We start from the raw sequence: 16,514 nt of genomic DNA, 5'->3' as shown, positions 1-16,514 counted from the left end.
CATCTTTCGAGGGCTTTGCTACATAGATGACATTCATATGGATTCTCTCCTTTATGAATTTCCTTATATTAACAGCAATAGTACTGACAATTAATGGCACTATAATATTCGTTACAAACAGTTTCTCTGGTGTGTTTAAAGGTTAAAGCTATGTTTGGAATCTCCTCCATATCAAAACATGCGGTTTGAGTTCTTTCATCCCATGTAAGGTCAAAATATTGACTGAAAGCTTTCCCACATTGATGAAATTCATAGGTTTTCTCTCAAGTTTGAATAATTTCATGTTGTCTAAAGTTAGAAATTTTAAGGTATTCTCATATAGATGACATTCTTATGGCTTCTGTCCACTCTGCATTCTCTCATGTTGCTTGAGGGCAGAACTATGAGTGAAATCTTTCCGGTATAGATGATATTCATGAGGTTTCTCTCCAGTGTGAGTTCTCTCATGACATCTGAAATCAGAAGAATGACTGAAGGTTTTCCTACAGGAATGGCATTCATTGGGTTTCGCTGCAATGTGAATTCTCTCATGTCATCTCAGACTAGAATATTGACTAAATGCTTTCCCACATAGGTGACATTCATGGGGTTTCTCTCCAATGTGATTTCTCTCATATCCTTTGAAGTCAGAACAATAAATGAAGCCTTTACCACATTTGTGGCACACATAGGCTTTCTCTTTACTGTGAATTCTGTCATGTTGTTTAAGATTAGAAGACTCATTAAAAACTTTTCCACACAGAAGACGTTCATAGAGCTTCTCTCCAGTGGAATTCTCTCATGTTGTCTAAGGTGAAAAAATCTAATGAAAGTTTCCCCACATAGAAGGCATTCATTTGGTTTATCTCCAGTGTGAATTCCATGTTATTGTCTATGGCCAGAGATTTTAATAAAGGCATTAGCACTTTAGTGGCATTCATATAATTTACCTCTCATGCAAGTATGCTTATATTGTTTAAAAGATTACTGGTCACTGAAGAGTTGTACAAATGGTTTGCTTAAAGATGGTTTCTTTCGCATGGGAATTAATGCATGTTGAGTCACTGTGGATCTGGGAGTGGAATTTTCTTGCAAATAATTACCTTGAAAGGAATTCCTTTGAATGTGAGATATCTGCAATGCAGGGATGTTAGAATAGACTTTCCTGCAGGTAAGTTGCATGATATCATTTCTTGCCTTTTACAGACACATTTCCTGCCTAGACCCTGGTTTTGAAGAAATACCATTGCTTCTCTCCAGACTTTCCTCTCCTTGTGACAGCTGGGAAAGAAAATCTGATTTGTAGATCTGGCATAATGATCATAGGGAAAAAAATATCCACTGAGTTCAGATGATTGATATTCTCTAATATCACTTCTCTGAACAACTTCTATGGGATGTGTCTAGCAATACCCACTCCCCTCCTGGGTAAAGTCTATAGCAACATCTTTGAAGGGAGTGGTTGCAGTGTCAGTAGCTCAGCTGATAGTTGTCTTCCTCTGGATTTTCACTCAGAACTAGACAAGCAGTACGTGAGCAAAGCTACAAGAGCTAGAGTTGCTATTACCATCTTGTGTCCTATTTATCGTGGCATCATACTAACCTGGACAAACCAACAAGTCTAATGCCCTATTCAAGATTCATGTACTTGTGGTGTTAACTAAACTGACCACACATGTGAAATTAGGAAACGGAACAACCCACAAAATATAAATTTTGCACCAAATAAAGATCCCTCCCTTTGATTTCTTTTCCTTGTTTTTGACTCTCCCCTAGCCTGAGAACCTAAGGGAAGCCTTAGGTAAAAATGCTTTTGTTATCTGCCCTCCTTGTATCTTTTTTGTCTAGTGCTAGCCACATGGCTTTTCCATGAGTTGTTTCTTTATCCAGACTTGTTTTCAGGATTAAGAGAAAAAGGGAGGGCAGGTCTTTAGCATGTTTTGGTCCCAAGATAAGTAAAGGATCCACGTGATTTTATCAAACATTTTGGAGTTCCAACACCACTTTGAACCTGGGTCATATACAAATACAGTCCTTGGTAACTTCACAAGGAAGAAGGGTTAATGAGCCAAGGCCAAGATTCAGGCATTTCTGGGTCTCTCAGCTATATATCATAGGTGAGTAGGAATCCAATATAGAACATTCTAACAAATCTTTTGCCCCTTCTTACAGCTTATTTGCAATTGTAATATAAGAACTTCACAAGACAGAGTGATTTTTAAATTTCTTCCTCCACTTCTTTGCTCCTCAAAATAAACAAAAAACGCAAAGAAGACTAAAAAATTCTTTCTTATACCAACTCCTGGCCCATTTCCACCCCAAACCCCATGGATAAAATGAGACATAAGTAGTGAATTTATATAAGTATTATCAAAATAGTAAACTTCATGAAAAGAATTGCAATGAACCAAATAATAAGAAAGGAAAAATTTGCAAACAATATCATATTTGTTCACTGGAAATTCTATCAGAAATAAGCACATATTTGTTGTAGCAATGACATTAAGAGGGTGGCTACAGCCAAATCAAAGCATTATTTCAAATATTTGCTGAAATATAGGATTGCTAGTAATGAAATCATCTTTTAAAAGCATGCCTAATTAACTTCACTCAGTTGCTAAAAAGTCCAGTGGCATGATTTCCCTCCATATGACTTCATTTCAGAAACAAGACTCATTTGGCTATTAGACAACATTCCAAATGGCCATTCAAAGTTGCAGGGAACATGTAGAACTTCAAGACAGTTAAGATACAAAATCCAGAAAAGGGAAGTTGTGTGAATTCATTAAGGCAGCTGGGGAGCATGGCAAGAGAGAAGGCTTCAGGAATGTAAGTTGTGGCCACTCTATTAACTTCATTTCTCATAGGATAGCACAGATTGCTCAGGACTTCTTTGTGATAATGAGTGCAAAGGAGCTGCAGAAGACCTCATCCCTCAGCTACAGATGTGAAAATGAGGGTCCTCTTGGAAAAATTTTTTTTACCCATATCTTAAAGCCTTTTGGTTAGCAAGTTAATGTTTTAGTGACCAGAACCCAGAATTCTTGCCTCACCGTATTTTCTGCTTTTTATTTTCCTAACAATTTGACACCTTTTGGAGAACAAAGAGAAAGGAATGAAGTCTTCAGAAAGTTCATTTTAAAAGGGCCCTGCTGGCAGCATCTGATCAGGATCCTCGTACAGCTAGAAATAACAGGAAGCAGCAAGGGAGTTAAGAGGCTGCCACCCTGAAGTCAATCCAGTTGGGTTTCATGGACGGGTGGGTAGAGGTAGTGGGGGTGGGGATAGAGGTGGAGGTGAAGTATTCAAGTTCCATTCAAGGTCAGCGTACTGGAAAGTTTTTATGTAGAGTTTTGTTAACTTCATCTTGAGCTGGTCCTTTGCTATCTGCAACCCTCAGATTCCTCAGCTGTAAAATACAGATTAAATGTTTCTAATATTATGATTCTAAGAAATGTCAGAATTAGCTAAATTGCTTTCTTAGTTTGCTGTGCTACTATGACAAATACCACACGAGTTGGCCTAAACAATGGGAATTTATTGGCTTTCAGTTTCAGAGGCCAGAAGTCCATAAAGGCATTGGAAAGACCATGCTTTCTCCCAGAATCTGTATGTTCTGGACCTGGCTGCTGACAACCTTTGACATTCCTTAGCTTTTATTTCTACTTCCCATCACACGGCTATGTTCTCTCCTTTCTCCCAGCTTCCCCGTGACATCCAGCTTCTGGCTCCTCACTGTTGCTTTCTCTTTAGAAGGCCACCAATAATCCAGATTTTGGCCCACCCTACTTCAATTGGCCACACCTTAACTAAAAATAAATTCTTCAAAAGGTGCTATTTACAATGGGTTCACATCCACAGGGATACATATTAAGATTAAGAACATGTGTTTGTTGGGGTACATAATCCAACCTACCACAGTCATTTAATAGCACAATAGCCTTACAGAGTGGAAGATGAGAAGTAAAAGAATTACACTGAGCAAATGTTTTAACTGATTAAAATTAAAGGATGCGTCTTAAGTTTAGCTTTCTTTTAACCATCTAGCTTAATGATCTCATTTCAAAACACTGACCAAGTGCATACTTGAGATAAAATTATTTTATTTCAGGACATTTCTTAAATACTTTTGAATAGGACGCACAAGTAGTATTTATTAAGTAGTTTATTATGATTTCTGTGAAAATGCACTGTAAAAGAGTTTCTTTAAAATAAGAATATAAAACTTCAAAATACCAGTAAGATTTTCATTGTTACATAATCCCAAACTAAAAAAATTTAAGGCAAACTAACCTCATTTTACATGAGAAGACAATATGAAAAGAACTAATTTTACTGCTTGACCCTGATTGACTGCTGATATTATTTTTCTTAGAAGATGGTGAATGCTCAGAGAGCAAACTCCACAAAATATTTAAAAAGTGTCTTAGAATTCCACTTAATGAAGTTTATGTTTTATTAGCTGGCTGTTTTAATTACAATTTCAAGTCTATATTTAAAGATACAGAAATTTCATTTTCTCCAAGATAGACATGCATATCCTTATAATACAAGAGGGAAGAAAACAAACATTAGATTTTAAACAGGTGAGGTTTTTATTTGTTGAGCCTAGGGCTGTTTTTTTTTTTTTTTTTTTCCTTTTCTTTCACAGTCTGGCATTCATCTGATTCATTAGTCTCTCCAATTTGATTGCTAGAGACATGTTACCTTTAATCTTCAATTTTCCTGACATGAATGCCATTGTTGGTTTTAGTTTCCCTGAAATGAGAAAATGAGAGAGGGAAAAGCATTCATTAGTGCCCTAAGGGATAAGGTGCTTCACGAACACGCATTTTAAAAAGAATCTCCTTGAATTTCATAAACCTCGGAAGCATAGAAATTTCTATTACAGCATTTTATAACAATATCTCGGGTATCCCAATTCGTAGACATAGATGTTAGCAATATCCTGCAGTATGAGAAATAATGTAAAAATAGTAATTAACAAAAGATGATAGCAAGAAGCTGAAGAGGCAACAGTTATAGATTAGTTACAGTACTCTACAATCCTCAAATGAACTGTGGTAAAAAGATACTGTCTATTTTATTATATTTTCCAATCTATTATAGTTCATTAAACTTTTAATATTTTGAGTCTAAATTAAAAAACTCAAACACTGCATATATATGTAATAGTCTTAAGAAATAATCATTAAAAGTATGGTGAGAAAATGGGCATAAAAGTACATGTTAGCATTAGTTTAAACACAGAAAGGCCTGGGTATAACAAGTGAGCACTAAAACAGAATTGTAGCTAATAACAATACAAAATAAATAAAAGCTCCATGGAGGGAGGGAACTTTGTTTTTATTTGCTACTCTTATTCTCAGTGGTGGTAGTGTCTCACACATGGTAGTATTAATGAAAAAACGGAGGCTTAGGATTTCTGACTTGCTCAAGGTCACACAGCTTGTGTTTAGCAGCACTATGATTCAAAGCCAGGTCTGTCTGACTCTCATACCTTTCTTTTATTATGCCAATTTGTAACAAGTTATAGCTCCTACAACGTAGAATTTGGTGCATTAGTAAACACCCGCCCCCCCCCCCCCCCGCCCCCCACTGTACCATATGCAGGCTCTTTGTAGAAAGCATATTGTGGGTTAATGTAATAAATGTGTGTGTGTGTTTGAGACATTAAACACCATTAATTACTTGAGACAGGGGTTGCAACAAAGCAGCACAGACTGGATACGGATAGAAAAGATCAAGCCCAACTCTTTCATGTTAATGAATAAATGAAGTACGTACTGCGCTTCAAGAAAATAGGATGTTAAAATTAATAATAGATTAAGAGATACTTTGATTTGTATAGAAGATACTGGGAGATCTTTATTTTCTGAAGGAATAGAACATCTACCCCAAAGACTTACAAACACTGACATGTGGGTGGTCCTTCAGTTAAAAAACTTGTTCCTGCTCTGTCACTCTAGAGTGAAGCCCACTGGCCATTGGAGCACACAGAGCTCCAATCAGCTTTATAGCACTTCCTCCACTATGACATAAAGATGAATGGGCATCCAACGAAGACAAAAACAAAAGGGATAAAAGGGACTTGAATGAAAGAGAGAATGCAGATGCAGAAAAAACTAAAACCAAGCAAATGAAGAACATAATTCATATCCTCAGACATGAGACAGTGCAATCAACTATCAAGAACAAGCTGCTGAAAAAATAAAAAAGAAATTAAAAAAAAAAAAAGAACAGGCTGCTACAGGAGGAAGGGGAAAGGAAGGGCACAGAGAAGAGGCAGTAAAAGAGGGAGAGGAGAAAAAAGAATGGGAAGAGGGAGAATGGGGGTCAAATGAAGAAGGGGAAGTAGGGAGTAGAGAAGAAAGAATCAGAAAACAATGGGATCTCAGAAATTAAAAATTTGATAGACAACACAAAATGCAATACAAAAGTAGAAAGAAAGGGCGTGCAATGGTGGCTCAGTGGCAGAGTTCTCACCTGCTGTGCTGGAGACCCAGGTTTGATTCCCAGAGCCTGCCCATGTAAAAAAAAAAAAAACAGTAGAAAGAGAATGTGAAACAATCTACCAGAAAGTAAAAAGTTTTACAAAGGAGAAAAAGATTATTAAATCAGAGGATCTAATTTTTTTTTCTCCAGAAAGTGAAAACAGAGAGAGAACTATTAGAGAAGTAATATTTCTAAGAACATTTCTAAGGGGCCACCAACTCACCTTGTATTATTACAACATTCAAAACACCACAGAGAAAGAAATAACTGGGATTCTAAAAGTTTTCAGAAATGAGAAAGGTGGAGTGAAAAGATTAAGAATAGTATCAAATTTTCAATGGTAAAAGATGGAGCAATGACTTAAATTTTTGAAGGAAAATAAATTTAAACCCAGAAATCTCTACTTAGCCAATCAAGTGTGTGGATAAAATAAAGCTGGTTTTAGATACAAACAAAAAGTTACCTCTTATGCATCATTTCTAATGAAACTAAAGAAGAATGTGTGCCATCAAACTGATGATGTTTAAAAAAAAAAAGATGATATAAACCAAGAAAGAAGACATGGGATCCAGGAAATAGGAAATTCAACACATGAAAAAGTTAGAGGATCTCTGAAGGCAACACCTGCACAGCAGGCATACCGAGCTACCAAAAGACGACAAGGGGCTGCCAGAAAAAGTAAACTAACCAATTATCTGATATATTTGACAAAGTAGGAAGTAGAATCAAGAGGTTGTAGGGAAAATATAGGAACACTTTGCTTAGTTTCTTTATAACCTACCCTAGAGGTAAAAAACATAAGGCAATTATATAAATCCAGGAAAAATAAACATTGTCTCTGAGAGAAAATGCAATAATAGCATACTACTTTGGCAGCAAATTACACTTTCAGAGTCATAATAACGAAACCAGAGAGTAATGATTTAAGCCAAAGACAGTGAAATGACTATATTGGGAGGACAAGGAAGAGGAAAAGGAAGCAGAACAAAGTACTGTAAGAGAATTAAAATTTCAACTATCAGTCTTCAGAGATCAGTAAATTTCCAGAAAGCAGTATAAGTATAATATTAAGAAATGAGGGGTGAAATATTTAAAGAAACAGCTAACAGTTGAAGACTACCTCTGGTCAGTGGGATAGGGGAAAGGCCAGAGGACAATTTTTACTATAAGCCTTTTTTTCTTAAATATGTCTCCCTACATATATGTAGTATTATATCTACATATACCCACAAAGGTAGATATGTAATATGTATATCATAGGGAATTGTGCTCACAACGTTGTTGTTTTTTGGATGGTGGTGGTGCATGGAAGGGAAATCGAACCCAGGTCTACTGCATGGCAGGCAAAAATTCTATCACTGAACTACTTGCGCTCCCTCACACTATAAGCCTTTTAGCACTATCTGCCATTTTTAATTCTGTGCCCATATTAAATTCATAGAAATAAAAGCTATTGACATATAACCTGAAATTGAATTAGTAATTAAATGTCTTTCCACAAAAAATTCCAGGCCCAAATGACTTCAATGCTTAATGCACAGGATACAAAATCAATACACAAAACCAGTTCTATTTCTGTACACTAGCAATAAACAATTTGAAATTAAAATTAAGACCATAAGCCTGTTTACGAGAGCATCAAGAGAAATAAAATATTTAACAAAAGAAGCACAAGATTTGCACATGAAAAACTACAAAACATTGCTGAGAGAAATTATAGATCTAAACAAAAAAGACATCTCATAATCATGGATTGGATAACTAAATTTTGTTCAGATAGCAATTCTTCCCAAGTTGATCCATCAATTCAATGTAACCCCTATTCAAATGTCAGCAGGCTGTTTTGCATAAATTGACAACCTAATCCTAAAATTTATATCAAAATGCAAAGGACCTAGAATAGCCAAAGTAGTGAGGAGCTGGAAGCTAGAAATCAACGAAACCCAGAAAAGAAAGGAGAAGGCATCACAATGTGATGGAACAGCCAAGGCACCCTAAGGACTGCCAGCAGCCAGACCCAGAATGTTACAGTCCTTTGGGAGAAAGTAAGCCTTGGCTATACTTAGATTTTGGACTTTTAGTCTCAAAACCTTGAACCAATAAATTCCCATTGTTTACACCAACCCATGGTGTGGTATTTGTCATAACAGCCTAAAAAACTAAGACATCTGTTGATTGATACTTGGGTTTACTTCCACCTTTTATCTACTGTAAGTAATGCTGCTATGAATATTGGTATACAAATATCTGTTTGAGTACCTGTTTCAGTTCCTTGAAATGGAATTGCTGAGTCATATGGTTTTCCTAGAATACGTTACTGGATTTTAAAACTTTGTATAAATTCAGAGTAAAACAATATGGTATTGGTGCAGGGATAGGAATATAGAACAATACAACAGAATTGAAGCTCCAGAAATAAATCCTTACATCTATGGCCAACTGATTTTCAATGCAGGTGCCAGTACAATTTAATAGTCTTTACAACAAATGATAGAGAGACAACTGGAAGGCACATACAAAAGCAAAAAAGAAACAAAAAAGAAAAAGCAAATCAGCTTAAAAACTCCTACCTCTTTTGAAGTGATAAAAATGTTTTAGAATTAGATAAAGGTAGTGACTGCACATCATGCCACTGAATTGTTCATTTGAAAATGGTCAATTTTATCTTATGTGAATTTCACCTCAATAAGAAAATGTTAACAAAACAATCCTTACCTTCCACTATTTGCAAATGAAGAGCTAAAACTATAAAACGATTAGAAGAAAACAGAAAAGAAAGTCTTTAGGATCTTGGGTTGGCCAAAGAGTTCTTAGCTACAATATCAAAAGCACAATCCATAAAGGAAAAAAGTGATAAATTAATTTTATCAAAACTAAAAATATTTGTGCTGCAAGAGACATTATTAAGGAAATGAAAAGGCAAATCACAAGCTGTGAGAAAATATTTGCAAATCGCATATCTGATAAAGAATGTGTATCCAGAATTTATAAATACCTCTTAAAACTCATAATAAAGACAATTTAAAAATGGGCAATAGCAACTCTACAAATAGACTCATTACTCTCCCCACTATGTGGGGGTATGATTTCCAGGGATGTAAGTCTCTTGGCAATATGGAACATGACTCCCAGGGATGAGCGTGGCCCTGGCATCGTGGGGTTGACAAGACTTTCTTGACCAAAAGGGGGAAAAATGGAACAAAATAAAATTTCTGAGGCTAAAAGACTTCAAATAGACTTCAGAGGTTATTCTGAAGGTTACTTCTATGCAAGCTTCAGCTAGATATTGCAAATTGCCATGGTATGCCAAGCCCCAGCCAACAGTATTCCTGAAAACCCTAAAGAATACCCAGGGCTCTATCTGTGATTCTATCAAAGTTTCACTCACTAAGTTAATTTTTCAGAAATTCAAAAACCTCCAGATAGTTCCTAGGACAAAAAAGCCCAGAAAACCAGAGGTACCAATCTCTCCAAGAACATAAATCCATTGCATCCTCCTATCCCATAATGCCAACATTCCTTTTCATCATGAAGAAGTTAGAATGGTTACTGCCCAAACATCCCTAAAGGCTGAAAGAATGATCAAATGAGAGGGAAGAGTTGTAACAGAGAAGACAGGATTTAACAAATGATTATGCCTACTGAATCAGTATATGGATACTTCTTCATAGTTTCTAGTGTCTTAAAACGGCTAGAAGGAAATACATGAAATTGTGGAACTGTAACCCTTACCATACTTTGAAATTTTTTCTATAACTACTTGCTAAACTGTACTTTGAAATATACTACTGTTCTGCATATGTATTTCATAATAAAAAACTTTTTGTTTTTGCATGGGCAGACACCAGGAATCAAACCCGGGTCTCCAGCATACCTGCTGAGCCACTGTGGCCTGCCCTAAAAAACATTTTTTTAATAAAAGGGGCAATGAATTGAAATAGCTCACCAAAGAAGATATATAAATAGCTATCAAGCACATGAAAATATACTTATCATTAAACTTTAAGGAAATGCAAATTAAAAGCATGAGATACCACAACATACTAATTAGAATGGCGAAAAAAAACTAACCATATCAAGTGTTGGAGAAGATGTGGAAAAACTGGAACCCTCAGATATTGGTGATGGGAATTTAATGGCATAGCCACTTTAGCCAACAGATTGGTAGTTTCCTAAACAGTTAAATATCAACTTATAATATGACTCAGCAATTTCATGCCTAGGAATCTACCCAAGAAATGAAAGCATATGCCCACACAGAGACATGAATGAGAAGTTCGATAGCAGCCCAAAACTCCAAACAACCCAAATGTCCACCAGCTGATGGGTAGAAAAGCTATGTGGTATAGCCATACAATGAATGCAGCACTAAAAAGGAACTGAACTACTGATACTTGTTGTAACACTGATGACTCTAAAAAGCCTATGCCTTAGCGTTATGATAAGAAAAGCCAGTTGCAAAGGACTACATAACTGTTTATCTGTATCAGTATGAAATGGCCAGACAGGCAAATCTCTAGAAAGCAGAATAGTGGCTGCCTGGTTTAGGGATTTGGATAGAAATGGGAAGTGAGTACAAAGAGACATGAAGGAATATCGGAGGGTGATAAATGCTCGAAAACTGGATTATTAAAAACCATGTACAGTTTGGATATATCATTTAAACAACCCAAACACAGGGAGCCCAGAATAAGAATGAGAGCCTTTAATCCTAAATAGTTTAATGTAATGCCTGGATACATCCCAGAGTATATTAAGCAGATAATCAAAAAGTATTGGCAAAGTCCCTTGAGGGATGGGAGAAAAATTATGGAAATACTAAGCTTTACCACTGGGGAAACTCTGGATACTATGCCAAACATTAGGGACACCCAAATCAATCAGCCAAGCCCTTGATCTTGAGGCTTGTTCTTGTGAACCTTATGTATGTAGTAGAGAAGCTTAATCTACCTATAGCTTATGCCTAAGAATCACCTCTGGAAGACCTCTTTTGGTGTTCAGATGTGGCTTTTCTCTCTCTAAGCCCAACTCTGCAAGTGAAACCATTGTCCTCCCCCCTACGGGGCACATGACATCCAGGGATGAAAGTCTCCCTGGTGGCATGGGAAATGACCCCCTAGGGATGAGCGTGGCCCTGGCACCATGGGATCAACAATGCCATCCTGATCAAAAGGGAGAAAAGAAGTATAACAAATAAGGTATCAGTGACTGAGAGAGTTCAAATAGAGTTGAGAGGCTACTCTGGAGGTCACTCTTACTCATGCTTTAGTTAGTCATTGCTACCTATCATAACTTGCCAAACCCCAACCAAAGCCATTCCTGCCAATCCTAAAAAATACCTAGGGTATTATATAAGATTCTACAAAGGTTCCATGCATTAGGGTAACTCTTCAAAACCTACAATCTCCAGATGGGTCTCTGGACCAGATAAGTCTGAAATGTAGAGGGGGCTACTCCTTCCAGAACATCAACTAGTCCCATCTCCTTATCCCATATCATCAACAGCCCCTTCCAACATGAAAAAGTTAGAACAGGAATAGCCCAAATGCCCCTAACGAGTGAGAGAAAGATCAAAGTTGATGTGGAGTTATATAGAGAAGGTCAGGTTTAACAAATGAGTATGAGTGCTGAATCATTATACTGATATTTCTTCTAACCTCCAGTACCTTAGAGCAGCTAAAAATGAAATCTTAAAATTGTGGAACTCATACCAAACTCTGAAATCTATTCTACAACTAATCGTTGCAATGTACTTTGAAATTTATTGCTTTTATACATATATATATATGTTATTTAAAGAGAAGAAAGAATATAACAGAGAAGATAGGATTTAATAAGTGAGTATGTGTTCTGAGAAATGATCATGGTAAGGAATATACAACTGTGATGATACTGTGAGTCACTGACTGTATACCAACTGTGCTGGTTTGAAAGGAAGTATGCCCCCTAAGAAAAGCCATGTTTTGATATAAATCCCATTTCATAAAGGTAGAATAATCCCTATTCAATACTGTATATTTGAAACTGTAATGAGATCATCTCCCTGGTGGATGTGATTTAGTCAAGAATGGTTGTTAAACTGGATTAGGAGATGACATGTCTCCAACCCAAGCTGAGTGGGTCTTGATTAGTTTCTGAAGTCCTATAAAAGAGGAAACATTTTGGAGAATGAGAGATTCAGAGAGATTCAGAGAGAGCAACACGACAAAGCAGAGAGTCCACCAGCCAGCGACCTTTGGAGATGAAGAAGGAAGACGCCTCCCGGGGAGCTTCATGAAATAGGAAGCCAGGAGAGAAAGCTAGCAGATGACGCCGTGGTCGCCATTTGCCCTTCCAGCTGAGAGAGAAGCCCTGACTGTGTTTGCCATGTGCCTTCTCACTTGAGAGAGAAACCCTGAACTTCATCAGCCTTCTTGAACCAAGGTATCTTTCCCTAGATGCCTTTGATTGGACCTTTCTTTAGACTTGTTTTAATTGGGACATTTTCTCGGCCTTAGAACTGTAAACTAGCAACTCATTAAATTCCCCTTTTTAAAAGCCATTCCGTTTCTGGTATATTGCATTCCAGCAGCTAGTAAACTAGAACACCAACAATGTAATGTTCATATGTTAAGAATGTTCATATTTGTATGCTATGTTCTGTCAATAAAAAACATTAAAATAAATAAATAAATATGACTCTTGAGTCATATTGATATTTCTGTGGGTCTCTAGCGTCTTAGAGTAGCTAAAAGAAAAACTGAAAAATCATGGAAATGTAACCCACACCAAACTTTAAAATCTATTCTATAACTAACTGTCAAAATGTACATGGTGGCTTAGCAGGCAGGATTCTCTCAGGCCACAGTGACTCAGCAGGCAGGGTTCTCGCCCGCCATGCTGGAGACCCGGGTTTGATTCCGGTGCCTGCCCATGTGAAAAAAAAAGAAGAAGAAGAAGAAGAAGAAAATGTACTTGGAAATAAAAAAAAAATTTACACTTACAATGGGTAAATTTTATGGTATGTAACGTTTCCCTCAACAATATTGTTCAAAAAAATAAGTTTTTAAAAACAGCTCTTAAGCACAATGTACTACATATCTCCTCTCCTACTAGTATATTGATCAGATAAAGTAATCTTGCACAGTTTATTTCTATCATACTGTTCTACCTTGCAGTAGTAGCCTGTGCTGAAGAGACTTTCATTATCTAATTACTTAGTTGCTTTAAAGTATTTCTGTTTATAATGTATGCACTATATACATTAGGCCATAGAAATGACTATGGTTTTTAAAAGAGAATGCTTATGACGTAAGGTCTCAACTATTGTGCCCATTCAAAGGAAAGTAGATTGGATAAAGAATAAGGACAATAAGACAAGAATCAGTAGTAAACTCATTTGTTTCCAATCTCACCTGTTCCTATAAATTTAAATTTCACTAGAATTCTCCTGTTTTTTCAAAAATTACTTTTAGAACTGAATGACCTCCCCTATCAAGCTAGGGGCAAATTCAGAGAAAGACAGAAATAGCCCATTATTACAAGTGTATGCTAGGTAGATAAAATATGAATTAAGGAATAACTTGATCCAGGGGTGAAAGTCTCCCTGACAACGTGGGACATGACTCTGAGGGATGAACCTGGCCCTGGCACTGTGGGATTGACAACGCCTTCCTGACCAAAAAGAGGAAAAGAAATGTAAGAGAATAAGGTATCAGTGGCTAAGATAGAGTTGAGAAGCTATCTGGAGGCTACTCTTACACAAGTTTCAGTTAGAAATTGCTAATTACCACGGTTTACCAAACCCCAGCAAAACCATTCCTGTTGACATTAAAGAACACCTAAGACTCTATCTGACATTCTACAAATGTTTCATATACTGAGATTACTTTCCAGAAACCTACAACTGCCAGATGGGTTCCTAGGCCAGATGAGTCCTGAAACCCAGAAAGGCCACCCTCTACAAGAACATCAACCAGTTCCATCCCCCTTTCCAAAATTATCAATACTGCTTTCCAACATGAAAAAGTTAGAATGGGCAGAGCCCAAATACCCCGAAAAACTGGGAGAAAAAAATCAAAGGAGAAGGTGGAGTTGTAACAGAGAAGATAGGATTTAACAAATGAACGACTGCTACATCATTATATTGATATTTCTTTTTAGTTTCTAGTGTCTTGGAGCAGCTAGAAGGAAAAACCTAAAATTGTGGAACTTTGACCCTTACCAAACTCTGAAATCTGTTCTATAACTACTTGTTACAATATTCTTTGAAATTTATTGATTTTTTTGTATATACGTTATATATTTCTTTTTTATATACGTTATATTTCACAATAAAAATGTTTAAAAAATAATAATCACTTAATTCCTTCACCTCAGTGGGGGTCAGAAATATTGTAATGATTAACAATGTAAGTTTTGGAGTTAGTTTGGCTTCAAATCCTGGCTCCAACATTAACCCACTCACAGGTGACCTTGGTTTTATTACTTAATTCATCAAATCCTCAGTCTCCATTTCTGTGGAAAAAGTATTTTATCTCAAAGGACAGTTGGGAAGATTACTTAACCCATAGTAATCATATAATAAGTATTAGCTATAATTATTGTTAATTCAGTTTAGAAGGTAACAATTTTTATTTTAAGAGATCTTTAAATTTTAAAAAATTACATATTTATAAGATTCAAATCAGCAAGCCTTTATTGAGTATCTATGTCCAAAGTACTGTGTTTAGATTTAAGCTCCATGGAAAAGTACTTTTTGAAACACTAAACAAACAATTAAAAATAATTAAGGACATTTTTAATTATTTAAAAATTAAATAACATTGAAAGAAGTTATTATGTATTAAGTGAAAAAGGTTACCAAGCAATATTAATAGTATGATCCTGTTTTTATAAGTATACATATACATTTATATTCATTCATACACAAAAAAAGTATGTAAAACTCTAAGCCAAAATTCATGGTTTATCTTTCAGTGTGGGAACAAAGAATTATTTTATTTTCTTTTTTCTTAAGTGTATTTTTAAAATTTCCTACCATGAATATTTAACACTTCTATAACAAAAAGGAAAAGTTGAAGAAACCTTGATCATTAGTACATCATACAGAGATCATCTCAGAGAGTATATAAACTATTAGCATCCTGGATTAGAATTAGAAAGCAAGATTTACAGAATAAAAAGTAAACACATTCTGATTTCAACTTATGAAAGTCAGAACAAAGAATGAGTAAAATTTATAACTCATTATATCGAAGAACCTTTAGAATGTTGTAATGCTTTAATTTAAAGTGTTGCTTCTAGTAAATACTCATGTTATTTAACTTACTGTTTGGAGTTTTAAGAGTAGAAAATATAAAAAATTACCATTACAGATTTTCAGACACATCTAGAAGTACATGGGCAGGAAAAAAGTCATGCAAAAAGTTCTCTGGGTTAGGGACTCCACAGAAAGCAAGATCAAGGGCCAGAGGAGAGCGCTGGTATCTTTTTCCTTTTACAGCAGCTGGCGAGCTTCAAGCATGACCTTACTCTTAATAAATGAAATGCAGCTGAATTCAGTGCCTCTCGTGACCAAAGTGTTACAGAAAATATATCTTAGTCCAGCTAATAGAAGTGAAGTCTTCCTAGGAGTCCTTCTGAATGATCTCTCAGTTTCCAACATTATCTTATTGGTTTCTCAGTCATGCGAAAAGGAAATTTTGATTCTAATCCCTGTTTGTTGGCTGAGGTAGAAGGAACAGTAGAGGCAACAGTAAGGAAAGCCTTCCCAGGACTAAGTCCTCTTTGACATCAATAGCTGCTAAGATTTCACTGCTACAGCTATTCCTATTCATGAGTCTTGCTTATTTGGAAAGGAATAAAGCAAAATGTCAGAACTAAATTTTCCTTGAACAATGGGTAAACTAATACAATTAAAAATTTACCTGAAAACATTTTTACAAAATCATCAGTAGACATACTCATTACCACATCTGCTCGGTCAGAGGGTTCTCCATATCCAACATTCCCGCCCTTGCTTTTAAGATCAAGAAACCATGTTCCACCATCTTCACCTA

General features: G+C 36.0%; 1 protein-coding gene across 1 annotated transcript in view; it reads right to left on the bottom strand.

The window, feature by feature from the left end:
• Positions 1 to 4,555: 4,555 nt before the first annotated feature.
• Positions 4,556 to 16,514, bottom strand: part of HSDL2 (hydroxysteroid dehydrogenase like 2) — a 90,558-nt gene continuing 78,599 nt past the window's right edge. Inside the window, exons 10-11 of the mRNA XM_077142100.1 lie at positions 16,383 to 16,511; positions 4,556 to 4,737 (exon numbers count right to left, since the gene is read on the bottom strand). Coding sequence (XP_076998215.1) covers positions 4,625 to 4,737; positions 16,383 to 16,511 — 242 coding nt within the window. The 3' untranslated portion in view covers positions 4,556 to 4,624. The remainder of the gene's footprint in view (positions 4,738 to 16,382; positions 16,512 to 16,514) is intronic.

This window comes from Tamandua tetradactyla, chromosome 2, assembly GCF_023851605.1.
Source record: "Tamandua tetradactyla isolate mTamTet1 chromosome 2, mTamTet1.pri, whole genome shotgun sequence".
Taxonomy (NCBI): Eukaryota; Metazoa; Chordata; class Mammalia; order Pilosa; family Myrmecophagidae; genus Tamandua; species Tamandua tetradactyla.
The sequence above is the reverse complement of the archived record's forward strand: the minus strand, read 5'-3'. Positions and strand labels throughout refer to the sequence as shown.